Genomic DNA, 13142 nt, shown 5'->3' on the forward strand with positions numbered 1-13142 from the left:
ACTTTTCACTTCACATAATTCTAACTTCCATGTGTGTTCAAAATCTCAAAGAATTTTTATTCAAACAATTATAAAAGTTTAAAGGTAATATTACAACATATTTTTTTAAATAAAGTAAAAAAATTAAGAATATTTGTTATAATTTGATCTTTAAAAAATGTCTCTAAATTTTTAAAAGTTTCACTAGTATCTTTAATTAAAAAAAATAATAATCAAAAAAATCAAAAAATACAGTGAGGTGCAAACAATTTTTAAGCAGTGTGAGGTACTAACTAAAAAAGAATAAGTTTAAAGATATTGAAAGTTTTGAAAACTCAAAAGATATTTTTGAAAGAACAATAGGCTATTTTTAAATTTTTTCTAAGACGTTTAAACTTTTGAAGGCCTTGTTTGCTTATTTGAGTTTTTACTTTTTGGTTTTTGAAAATTGTATTTATTTTTTCCACAATTTCCTTACCAATTTCAAAAAACAAAATCACCAAATTAAAATTGTAACTTAACCTAAGGTAAAACTAAAACCAAATTCCATATGAACCAATCCTACTTTATGTTGCTCAATATAATATAGATTCAGAGAAGCCTACAAATTTAGATTCAATAACTCAAAACAAAGAGAATTTTATTATGCCCTCCAAGAAAAGAAAAGGGGAAAAAATTTTAAAAATAATAATAATAATAAGGGGGTCTCCACTTCACATCAAATTATTGAAGGAAAGACGGAAGCTTCTATATAGAAATCATTTCCCTGCTATACACTCTTCTAGTATGGCCATAAGTTATAAAACTTGCAACAAGAATTAAATATTTTAATTACAATATCTTGCATTATCAAAGATATAGATACAAGTTGGCTTGGTTTTTTTCACCTGACTGAGAGCTGTCTCATATCCCTGAAGAGATTGTGTCTGGCTCTCCTAGGTGTTTTTAGTCAAAATTCCAAGCTCTCTACAGTTGAATTTGGCTGGCAACCTCAAAATGGCAACTCAACTGTATCATGCTCAGGCGTTTTGTAACTGAAACCCGATTCGTCGCTCGAATGCCTTTTTACCACACTCGCTCTTTGCACTAAACGCACCAATGCTTGTACTACTTCAGACATGGGAGGTCGAAATTCAGGCTCAGGCTGCAAGAGGTTCAAAGATTGTACACGTCTCACAAAATTGAAGGGAGATGGGTTTGTAAGCATTTGCATTTCTTATTCAAACAAACATCATAAGTTTGGCATAGAGTAAATAATGCTGCCCAAGATGGAAATTTAATTTCATTTTTATTTACGATGATGATTGCCCAAAAGTTTACCTGTACACAGAGAGCAATGATGTCCGCAAAGCGCGACAGAGATTTTGCAGGGTACATTCCATTCAATGTAGGATCTACCATTTTTGCTAAGGCATCGATATCATGAAGTTGGGGAGTAGCCCATCTCACAAGTGACTGCTCTGATCTCACCCTGGAACTGAACAAAATGAAGGGAATGGGAGAAATTACAGACATATCAGCAAGAAATGGATATGAATCACGCGTATCTAACTTGGTATGAAGGAAAATAGTTTACCTGTCAAGCGGCTTTCGGCCAGTCAAGAGCTCCAACATTACCACCCCAAAGCTGTACACGTCACTCTTGACGGTATATATTCCTGACAAGGCAAATTCCGGAGCACTATAGCCAAACGAACCAACCATCTGAGTAGAAATCTGGAAGAATCATTTATGTATAATAAATCTGGTGAGAAATTAAGTCGTAGCTATCACGGAAAAAGTGCTTAAAAGGACATGAAAACACGTTTACGAGCTCTGAAAGAATAAGAATTCTCAAGTGTTAACCTGCCGCTCTGTGTTGGGTGTTAAAGCAGCCAAACCACAATCTGACAAATGGGGGTTGAGATCTTCATCAAGTAATATGTTTGCAGTCTTCAAGTTTCTATGTACAACAGAAGGCAAGCAAACCTCATGCAAGTATCTACAATGCAAAAAAACCAAATCAGAAGAAAATCGAAATAACTGTTTGCTCCCAACACATTCCAGAACACTAGGTTAAGTTGTAACAAACTCAACATACTCTAAAGCTCTAGCAGTTCCAAGTGCTACCCGGACACGTGCATTCCAAGTCAGTGTTTTACTACTTTCTTCAGCAAAATGGAGCATGTCATGCAAACTCCCACTTCCAATGAACTCGTAAACTAGAAGACGCTGGCCATGTTCCGCACAATAACCATTTAGTGTGACAATGTTTGTATGCCTCAATCTTGACATGTTTGAAACCGCTTCAAGAAAATTGTCTTCTTCCTGTAGTGACAGTGCTGAATTATCGATTTTCTTAATTGCCATTATCTACATTGCAAAGAAGAATGAGGAATTAACTCACATTGATATGGAGAAATATTATTAATAAAAGGAAAGGCTGCTCAATGTATAAAGAAACAAACTACGAGTAAACAAATCAGGTCAACATCAGAAAGGATGTGTAACTGCTCAAGACATCATCTTACCTTCTAATATTCTATTAAAACATAAAATAATAGAAAAGGGGTTCAAATCATAAACCTTTGATTCATGATATTATTATTGCTAATTTGCTTTCTACATCTAATAAAGGACATATATAATAAACGGCCACACTCAATGACCAACAACCTTCCTAAACATCTCAATAATCGTCAAGTACTTTGTCGCTATTATGACCAACTACCCAACCAAAATGCTGTTTTTGCTTCATGTTGCTAATTAATAGCTACAGATAGCAACTACTTTGTATGAATCACTACTTCAGCCCCAATTGATCACAATTACTAATGCAATAGAAACTAATTGACAGATCGAATAAGTTCAGTGCTTCCTGTTAGGAGGATAAGATGAAAGCAGAAACTAATAACTCCCGTCATTGCACTCTCTGGAACTTATTTTTGGAGTATTTACGATTGATTATGAGATGAAGTTACCTTCCCGTTAGGAAACTCTGCTTTGTAAACACGGCCAAGAGAACCTTCACCAACTATGCATTCTTGGCTAAAACTATTTGTTGCACTTTGAAGAGAAGCAACGGTGTAAGAAGTAGCAGTAATAGGGGACTTTATTCTTTTCACTGATCCATTTTTTGCTTGTAATCTCTCAGGATTCATTTTCTCTGCAGGAAGAGGCTTAATATCGGCAACAGCAGCAACACTTTTCACCCGATGCTCTTGCACCTCAGCATTCACTGAAATAATTGTTAAAAGTAAGATCTTCTGATGATGAAAAAATGAATAATAAGACTGCTGTAATCCAATTGAATCATAACTAATATCATTTATCCTACAAAGTCAAATGCCATAGAACCTACCACTAGTGCCAACAGACAGCCTTCCACTGGAAGCTCTTAGACCAATGTTCTTCCGTTTTCTCTTCTGGATGCAGACAGCAAAAGCAACTAACACAATGAGGACAAAAATTATAGCACCCAAAACTATCCCCACTATAGCTAAAACTGGCAAGCCTTTGTTCGAGTGGGATGATCTCTCATCAGAACTTGGTGCAGTATGGGTGCCACCGCTAGACCCAGGATGTTTGGGGCTGTTACGAGATCTACCAGGAGGAGGTGGAGTAAAAGGCGGTGGAGGAGGTGCAGGACTATTGTCAAATGAATTTCCATCATACCTGTTTTATGTAGAAGATACATTTAAAGACATTATGCAACAGTTCAATATATCAAAATAAATATGCAAAAAAGAAGAATGTGCAATCACTGACATGAAATTTTCAACCGACTTCAGTTCTTGAGGTATCCATCCACTGAAATTATTATTTGCTACATTTCTGTAATGCAAAGACTTAAAGAGATAAGAAAAGGAAGAAAGATAACAGCCAACTGGACCTGGAGCAACATTAAATTAGAACTTACAGAGTGGTCAGAGGCAAATCAATTAGAATATTGAGAGAGCCAGTCAATTGATTGTTCTGCAAAAAGCTACATAGTGTGGAGAACCAATAGAATTAAAACGTCAGTTTCAGTTTTTTAAACGGCTTTTGAGAAAAATACAGGTGTTAAAAAAAACTTACAGGGAAGAAACATTGGATAAAGTTCCCAAAGACTTGGGAAGATCCCCAGTAAAGTTGTTGAAAGAAAGGTCCCTGAAAGAACAAACAGAGATTTTGGTATATTAATCAATTAAGAATTAGATTCAGTGGTCGCCTCCCACAAGAATCGACACCAACTCTGAGGATCCAGAATGGCCATTAGTGAATTTCTCAAAACTTAAGAAGCAACTTAATTTCACCTTCTGCCAGAAATAAATATTCCTGAGTTTGAATACTTGTAATGACCAGATAAAAGGTTTTAAGAATTAAAGAAATAATAATTTGTTCTTAAAATAAATAAAAAGTATATATATATAGGGGGAGAGAGAGAGAGATCCAACTTCCGTCTACTCTACCAAAACCCAGAAAGGTATATATTCAAGCCAATTAGGTTCAAGCATAAAATTCAATGACCTGATGAGATACAAGAGCCTAAAGTGCTCATTGGCAAAGCCTTCAAAGGCTTGAGAAGCAACTTACTTCTTCCCCAATCTGTCAGAACCATGGAGGTCTATTCTGGGTTCAGATTGACTTACTTTAAGCAGTATTCTTGTTATTTGATTACCCAGGATTCAAAATGAAATGCATATTGAAGTAACAGATCCAACAATGAGATACGATTAACATGACTTAACATGATCAACATCATTAAAATTCATGAAAGTGGAAGCATTGCTTAGCAAACAAACAAATTATTATACACAGAAGAATGGAAAGGAGGGTTCAAAGAAGAATCTTACAAGGTCCCCAGGGTAGTAAGATTGGTGAAAACGTCTCCTATCGCCTGAGATAGCAAATTATGGCTCATATTCCTAAACCGGGGTTTTGAGAGAGAAACATAGTCAGGGGGGATCCAATTCTAATGCAATTACATGGAAATTATCGACAGATCTTTGTAACTACAAAACCACTCACAAATAATTGAGAGAAGCCATGGTGGAAAAAGAATAAGGAAGATTACCACTTAAGCTGTTTTTTGCCATATTTCTGCACAGATGATGAATTAGAAGTAAGCAACTAAACAAGAACAAAACAAACAAATCAAAATATCATTAAGCATACAGGCTCGTGAGGTTTGGCGGCAATTGGTAAGGAATAGTGTCATGAATATTGTTGTCGCTCATATCACTGAAAAACAGATGGTCACATCACAACAAGTCAAATAGCACACAGAAATAGTAAAATTTTGGAACCTTACATGAACTCAGAAAAAAGAAAATAGATGGTAGTTTACTTACAGCTTTTTCAATGACAAAAAACTTGAGAGCGCATAACCCATCGTTCCATTCAGCCCTAACCCAGAAATCTCACTATTGCAATATAAATCAGTTCAATTAAAGAAACCCAGCGACAGAATACCAAAAAAGAATCATCATTATCAATATCACTCACATGGAGACAACAGCAGATCCTTCACAAGTCACCCCTTTCCATGACTCTACACATGGATCGCCTCCACTACCAATCCAACCAGTCAGCTGAGGAGGACTGTTCAATGAGGTGTATATAACTTGCAAAGCTTGAACTACAACAGTACAAAAACAACACTCAGAGGAAGAACGACCATTTTCCAAACGAGTTCTCACCATTTAAAGATCAAAACTCAAATAAAAACAGCTGAAAATCTCAGTAACTAAGCTAAATCTTCTCCATTACTAAAATACAAATGAACATTTAATACAAACCCACAACACCAATATTTCTTTTCCCCAGTTTCCTTCACTCAACTGGGTTTTCTCCAAGCTCAACATAGCTCGATCGACATACAAACAACAAACAAATCAAACATCACTACAGAACATACATTTATCACATTCAAAACAAACAACCCAAGTCACAAATTTCCCAATCTCCATTCTTGCCCCCACACCCACAAAACCAAATCCACCAACCCCGGACACAAAAAACAGAGCAGAAAGAGGAAAAACAATCCGATCAAACAAAAGGATAAGCTAAAAAGAAATCAACCCATTACCCACCATCAGAAGCATCAGTAAGAGCACGAGCAAATGGAATACAACCAAAGATCAAGGAGAAAAACAGCAAAAGGAAGTCCCAAAGCGCCATTAAAACACCAAAAACATTCGAGGGGTGCTCTGTTAACTAGTTATCAATGGGTTTTAGAGCATGCAGAAGCAAGAAAGAAGCAGAGAAAGCAAAGAGAAGAAGAATAAGGAAAAGGGTGATGGGAGAAGGAGTAGCAATAGTAGTTGAAAGAGAGATCGGTGGAGATTGGGAAGAAACATCGCCATAAAAGAAAGTGACAGCTATAGAGAGAGAGAGATTCGAAGCTTATTGAAGAGTAATGAAGAGAGAGAAATGAAGGGGGAGGGAAAATGGAGTAAGAGTGTGTCGGCGAAAAAGGGAAGGGGGGAATTAAAATTCTGGAAATTAGCGAAAAACAGGAGAAAGGTGAGTTATTTGTATGTAGGCCAAGGCTGAAGGCAAGCAACGTATGAGTTTTTTTCTTTATTTCTCTTTCCTCTGTTTCGTCTCTCTCCATCGTAGTTTGATTATTCGAGTCTTATTTTATTACAATTTGGTTTGGTTTAGATCCTTTACTTTTATTCTCACGTTTATGTGCATTTTTAGGAGATAAATTTTTGGTCACGTCAAACCTTTCACATTTTACACTGTTCCCCATTCTATTTCCCACCCTCTCTTTTCAATTTCATTCCTTTTTTTTTTCTTTTTTATAATAGGTAGAGTATAAGAATCGAATTTCTGATTTAGTGAGTGAGAGTATCGGCTCAGTTAGACTTATCTTGACTTCTTTTTCTATTTCTACTTTAGGGTAGATTTGTTATTATATTTTTGGTAAATTACAAAAACCACTTTGAAGTATAGTGGCAGCTGCAATTACACCCTCAAATTTTCAATTGTAAAAATTGAGTAATCTAACTTATATAAGTGTTCAAATTGAACCCTCAAACTTATAATATTTGTAAAAGTTAGACCCTCAAATGATAAATTTTAAACCCTCAAACTTACATAATTGAAGCAATTATCAAATCTAACGCTCGTATAAGTTTGAGGACTCAATTTGTAACATCATATTTTAGAGGTGACTTTTGCAATTTATTCCTATATTCTTTTAAAAAATATCAATTTACATCTTTATACTATGATATTTCGCCATTTAAGGGCACTTTTCATCAGTAATGAAATATTGTATTTGAATTAAGAAAAAAATCAATGACATGTCGGTATTTTCATATTGTATGAGTTTGACAATGACGTGAAAGTAAATTGACATTTATATTATATTGTTTAAAAAAAATCATAAAACAACAAATATAAGAAACAAAACGGAATTAATATAGTTGACATGAACATAATTCAACTAGTAATAAACATAAACTGTCAACCTTGAGGTTAAAAGTTTAATTTCCACTCCACGTGTCAAACAAATAAAACTAATGTGAAGTCATATAAATCATAAATGTTTTAACTTGTTCAAAAGTGTAAAATGTTTATTCACTAATTTATATGATTTTTTTTATATGTTATTTTTATATATTTTTTAAAAATATCTACCAACATTGAAAGTTATATCAATCTAAATCTTAAACTACTAATTGTATTAATTTAAACTTTTAGAGTAAATCAACTTAAACTCTTAAAATAAATCAATTTAAACTAGTAGCTACTTTTACTTGATTTCATTTAAGATCGACTTTAAATTACCTAAACAATATTATTTTTCTGAAAAAAAAAATCTCACCAAATTAGCACGTAACTATTTATGAGTAAACAAAACAAAATAGAGGAAAACGAGCAATGAATTAAAAAAAAAACTGTTAATGTCTATTTAATTATTGTATTTTTTTTTTTTTAATTAATTGCAATTCTTACATTTAAAGGAGTTTTGTACACACGTAAAAGCAATGTATTTACAGTTTTAAAACCAAGATTCGAATGAAGAGTTAATATTAATTTAGTTACGAAGGTTTAGGATTTAAATTAATACGACTATTAGTTTGAAGTTTTAATGAATTAGAACCTGAAACTAAGGAGTATAAATTATCGTCGTGTATTTTTTTACCTAAAAATGGAATTTAGTCCTTAATTTCTCTAATTTTTTAGTCCTTCAATTCTTAGGGTTCATTTGGATCACAGACATATTTTATGGATATAGATATTAAATATTTGGGATTTGAATGTCTGAATTTTAAATGTAATAATTAACGTCTATGTTTGGATATCTATGATAATTAATGTCTAGAAGTTAAATATGTACGTTCAATTTATCAATTTTGTATATAAAAATCAAAATTAAATCATTACTTAATTAAATAGACTAATTATTGTAATCATTAAATAAATTTAGCATTATTTAATCAATAAAAATTAAAAAATATTTTTATATTATTATAATTTAATTAAAATATTGATAATCGTGATAATAATATTAATTTATATTAAATAATTAAGATTACATAAAATATTAATGGTAACGATATTAGTTGAAATAATTAATATATTTGTATCTAATAACTAATTAAAATTAATAATAATGAGTGATTGATATTTATTCGTTAATTAATTAAATTATATTTTTACTGGTCATCTCCCAAACGTAAAAATCTCACACCTTTGTAGGATATTAAAAAACTCATAGTATATGAGTTTTGAAGTTCTGGATAATAATTTATGTGTTTTAAAAATTGAAATCATGTGAAATAAACGAATATATTAAATGTTTGTCTAAAATTATAAGGGAAAAGTTGTGAAACAAACGAGTCCTTAAGATTTTTTTTTTTTTTTTTTAATTATTACTATTAACTTAGTTCTTATTCTCTTAAGAATTTTTATATTAAGTTCTTTACTTTTATATTCAGTCCTTGTACTCTTAACAACTTTTAATTTAATCTCTCATATTTTTAACATTTTTAAGTTGCTCTGATCAATTTTCATTAATTCCAAAATATTTCGAAATTCAATTGACTGAATATTTTCCAGTGTTAACCTTTTTTATATAAGTTAAAATACCGTACTTTAAGATCTATTTAATTTTGGTCCATATATTTTTTAAGGTTTGGTATTAGTATATATAACTTTAATAAAATTTAAGTTCCTACTATTAATATATTGTTAATTTTTATATATTAATATTTTTAGTTTATAAGAAATAAAAAATGATAACCTCATCAGACGAGTTTTAATGTTTACCATCTATACTAAATTTAAAATTAATATCAACACATGAAAGAGTGTATAGGATTGAGTGAGGGATAAGCTATACCTAGACAATTAAACTATACTCTTAAGTCAGAGTTTGTGTTAAATAAATTTAATGTATGATGTCATGTAACCTTTCTTCTTTTTTTTTTTTTTTTTTTTTCTTTTTAATGAAATTATGTTGCATTAATATTTATTTTTCTTCCATTCAATACTATTATTCTAAACTTATATTTAAAGGAAAAAAAACATTGGATAGCATTTATAGTATAATTGTACTACTGCTAAGGGTTTTAATTTCTCTTGACCATGTAAGCTTGTCTTAATGATATCGACATGACTTTTGTCTCTCAAGGTCGGAAGTTCAATATCTAAAATCTTGTCACGTGTCTTTTTCTTTTCTCCATTTTTTTAATTTTTTTCTTTCATTTTGTGGAGGATGTGTGGGGGATTGTTTCGGGAAAACTATTATAATTGGTTATTGGTCAAAATTATCACATGCATTCAAAATTTTAGGATTAGTCATTTGTATTCTGATTTACATTTTTAAAATTTTCTTAATCAAATAGATACAATCAATATTCTTTAGCCTAGTTTGGTATATTTGTTTTAAAGTTTATTTTTTTATTACGTGATTTAAATAATGAAATTTCTTAAAATAATATTATGATTTTTTGAAAAATTTTTATAGATAAAAAAATGTCAAATTATTTAAAAATAGAAAAAAATAATGATAGACACAAATAGAGAAGAAAATTAAATTTTGTAATTTGTGTAAATAGTTTTTCTTATTTTTCTATTTTTTAAAATGTCATTTTGAATCTGAAATTGTAAAATGTAAACTACATTATAAAGAAACGTAAATTTTAATAATTATATTTTGTATGGATATAAACTTCTCTTTAAAAAAAATATGCATTTCATAATCTATGGTAAATTATATATTATTATAAAACAATAACTATTCAAAATGAATAACATAAAATATGTTCCTAAGTTGATTGTGGTTGAAATTTAAAAATAATATTAGTTGGTGACAATAGCTAATAAAAGTTTTTATGATTAAAAATATACTATTAGGCATATTTTCAAAATATTTTAAAATTGAGATTCACATTCTAATAGGTTACTAAGCATATATTCGAAAAAAAAATTAAAAACACGAAAATGCTATATGTTTTCATCGAATTGTTTGTTCTAATTTTTTCTTTTCATATCATCAACCGAACACATTATTAGTTTTCAATTTGAATTACTAAAAATCCTAATAAAAAAACCATGATTTTTTTCTCTTTCCTTATTATTTTATTATGTCAATTGGTTTTTGGCAGTGATATGTAGTTCTTTTGATCTATTGAAGCATTCTTAACTCATTGAATCGGTTTTGTTTAAAGTTGGAGGCATCATGTCATTTTTAGTATGTTTTCTATGAATAAAATAAAAATCTTAGGTGTTATGCACTCGTAAGTTTCAAAGAATTGTCCGATAAAATTTTGACATGTGACAATTATTTTTTTAAAAAAAATATTTTTTTAATTTTTTTTTTTTAAAGAAAAGGAGATGTACATGATTAAGTGCAGCCTAAACTGCACATAATCATTGCCCTTTCTATAGTGAGTGCTTAAGATTCAATTTGTCTCAATGGACTCGTGGCTCCATGATTTAGACTCCTGTGATTTGGTGGAGCATTGGACAATGCTTTATACACGAGATTAGATTTATTACTAAAATTCATCTAGGTTGTGTGTATTTCGTAGTAATGTGGATGAGTTTCGTGACCATTTTTTTTCCTTTTGCTCTCTCTATAGGTCTGTGTGGAATAAGGTACTCTCATGGGTCACTCTACCCATTAGAGACTGCTTATTAAGCTACGAATTGACTTGGAAGTGTCACAATAGAGCAGGTAACACTAAGAAAAAGAGGCTCTCCCAACGCCTAAAAAGGTCGATAGAAGAACGATCGTCAGGAGATATCGTCTCTCCCGACGACGAAGGAAAGGCGTCGGGAGTTAGAACTAACTCTCGATGCTATATAGTAATCGTCCGGAGATTGTCCCACAGCCACTGCCCATGGGGAGTTCAGAGAACTCCCGACGGTCTATTTATTCGTCGGGAGTTCCAGTTCCTTAGCGCATGATAACCGGCGGGATATTTAGCCTCATTTAATGTCATCTTTTTCCTCTTGAATCCCTAGCCGCACGCGCCTACCCTACTATTTTTCAAAATTTTCTTCTTTTTCAAACCCATACCACCTCACACCTAGCCTCATGCCCAATGCTCACGCCGCCTCTTCTTCTTGAAATTTTTCTTCTTCCTCTTGAAGCCCCCACCTCACACCGCCGAACGCCCGTGCATGTACCTCATGCCGAATGCTTCATGCCTCACGCCGCCGACTAGCTCAGCTCTGCCGCCCATTCGACCTCCTCCGCAACCGCTGGTAAGTAATTCATTCGCCGTTTTGTTTATTGAATATATGTGCTTTGATTTTTTTTGTGGCACAATCAAAATCAAAATCTAATATTTATTGTTTTGAATATAGATATTAATTTTGTTATTGTTATTGAATATACATATTAATTTTGTTATTGTTATTGTTATTGAATATACATATTTTATGATTGAAAGTTTGCTTTGATTGTTTTGCGCCAGTGGTTGGAGGAAAAATTATGGTACATTATTGAACTTTGAAATTGAGTTGAAAATGTTATGATGCGTTTTGATCACAATAAGTTTAACTTAGAGTACTAGGGTCGTAGGAAATATGAGTGTATATATATTTCATGAGAAAGAGGACATGGACGGAGTGTTTGGAGATTTGGAAAGTCTAAAGGGTAGGAATAATTAATGAATTTATGGCATAAAAAGTATTTTATTGGAGATCACAATGTCATTATTTTGGTGGAAATGTGTGTTGAGGTGGTTGAATTAATGTTTAGTTAAATTTGCCTAGAGTATGAGGTTTATTATTTGATTTGAATATTGTGAGGTAGTTGACAAGTGGTATACCTATGACAAAATCAGTTATGTTTGATATACATTATATTCCATGGATGTTGTGTATACACAAGTCTAATCACCTATTAGAGGTTATTTAAAATTTTAAATTCTTCGAATGAACTCGGAATTGTTTATTAAATTAATCAAAAATTATGCTTAATAAAGGCTTTGTACTTTGTCCAATAATACAGGTTATTGTTTTGGGTTATAAGTTAACCAGAAAAGATTTTATTTTTAAGAATTAATAAAGAATGAATTAAAATAAGGAATAAGTTTTTAGTGGAGTATAGAAAAGAAGTATCTCAATTTTTAGATGTGGCGAAGTTTCATATTAATGATTTCGTACGAATAAGATGTCCATGCAAGAATTGTATGAATTCAATTTGGAAAAAATTAGATATTGTGGACGAATATGACATTTGAATATTTTTGTTTTGTTGTAGGATGTTGTTCGGAGATGAAGTTAGATGATTGTTGAAGATGTTGTGTTCCAAATTTTTCTTTTCTTGATGTTATTTTCATCTTATTTCTTTCATGTATTTTTTAAGACAAAATTCTTTTATAAATTATCTTCTAACTTTTCATTTATTTGTTATAGTATGGACTTTGTTTTGTTTGTTTTATTTATTATGTGAATTTGTTTGAATTAGTTAATGATGTTTTACAGGTTATTCAGATCAAATTTAAAAGAATTACAAATTACAAATTAAAAAAAATTTAAAAGTCAATTTCAACCAATGAAGGAACTCTCCTTGCATATTTTAGCGCGTTGGGAGTTCTCTTAACTCCTGACGAATAAAACAGGCCGTCGGGAGTTCTAGAACTTGCGATGCATAGAAGAGCGCATCGAGAGTTCCTAGAAATTTTGACAACGTATACTAGTCGTCAGGAGTTCTAGGAACTCCTGATGCG

General features: G+C 31.4%; 1 protein-coding gene across 2 annotated transcripts; it reads right to left on the reverse strand.

Annotated features, from left to right (window-relative positions):
• Positions 1-670: 670 nt before the first annotated feature.
• On the reverse strand, positions 671-6487 carry LOC120083379 (protein STRUBBELIG-RECEPTOR FAMILY 8). Of its 2 annotated transcripts, none has more exons than XM_039039121.1 (16): positions 6033-6487; positions 5446-5578; positions 5292-5363; positions 5116-5181; positions 4969-5040; positions 4794-4865; positions 4036-4107; positions 3878-3943; positions 3727-3792; positions 3320-3633; positions 2940-3196; positions 2060-2331; positions 1825-1960; positions 1556-1695; positions 1300-1456; positions 671-1123 (listed from the first exon to the last, which is right to left on the reverse strand). In XM_039039121.1, exons 1-16 carry the CDS (start codon positions 6118-6120, stop codon positions 971-973), a joined length of 2136 nt encoding a protein of 711 aa, XP_038895049.1. In that variant the 5' UTR covers positions 6121-6487; the 3' UTR covers positions 671-970. The 2 variants fall into 2 exon arrangements, with proteins under 2 accessions (XP_038895049.1, XP_038895050.1); XM_039039122.1 differs by lacking the exon at positions 6033-6487 and adding an exon at positions 5739-5892.
• Between the last annotated feature and the right edge of the window lie 6655 nt (positions 6488-13142).

This window comes from Benincasa hispida, chromosome 8, assembly GCF_009727055.1.
Source record: "Benincasa hispida cultivar B227 chromosome 8, ASM972705v1, whole genome shotgun sequence".
Classification (NCBI taxonomy): domain Eukaryota; kingdom Viridiplantae; phylum Streptophyta; class Magnoliopsida; order Cucurbitales; family Cucurbitaceae; genus Benincasa; species Benincasa hispida.

Excerpts from the sequence above, each read along its gene's own strand:
- LOC120083379 (XM_039039121.1), bottom strand. The coding sequence starts at position 6,120 with ATGGCGCTTTGGGACTTCCTTTTGCTGTTTTTCTCCTTGATCTTTGGT. Across the intron at positions 3,944-4,035 it reads TTATCCAATGTTTCTTCCCT|CTTTTTGCAGAACAATCAAT; the intron begins GTAAGTTTTTTT and ends CACACTATGTAG. Across the intron at positions 2,332-2,939 it reads CAGAGTTTCCTAACGGGAAG|ATAATGGCAATTAAGAAAAT; the intron begins GTAACTTCATCT and ends TTTGCAATGTAG.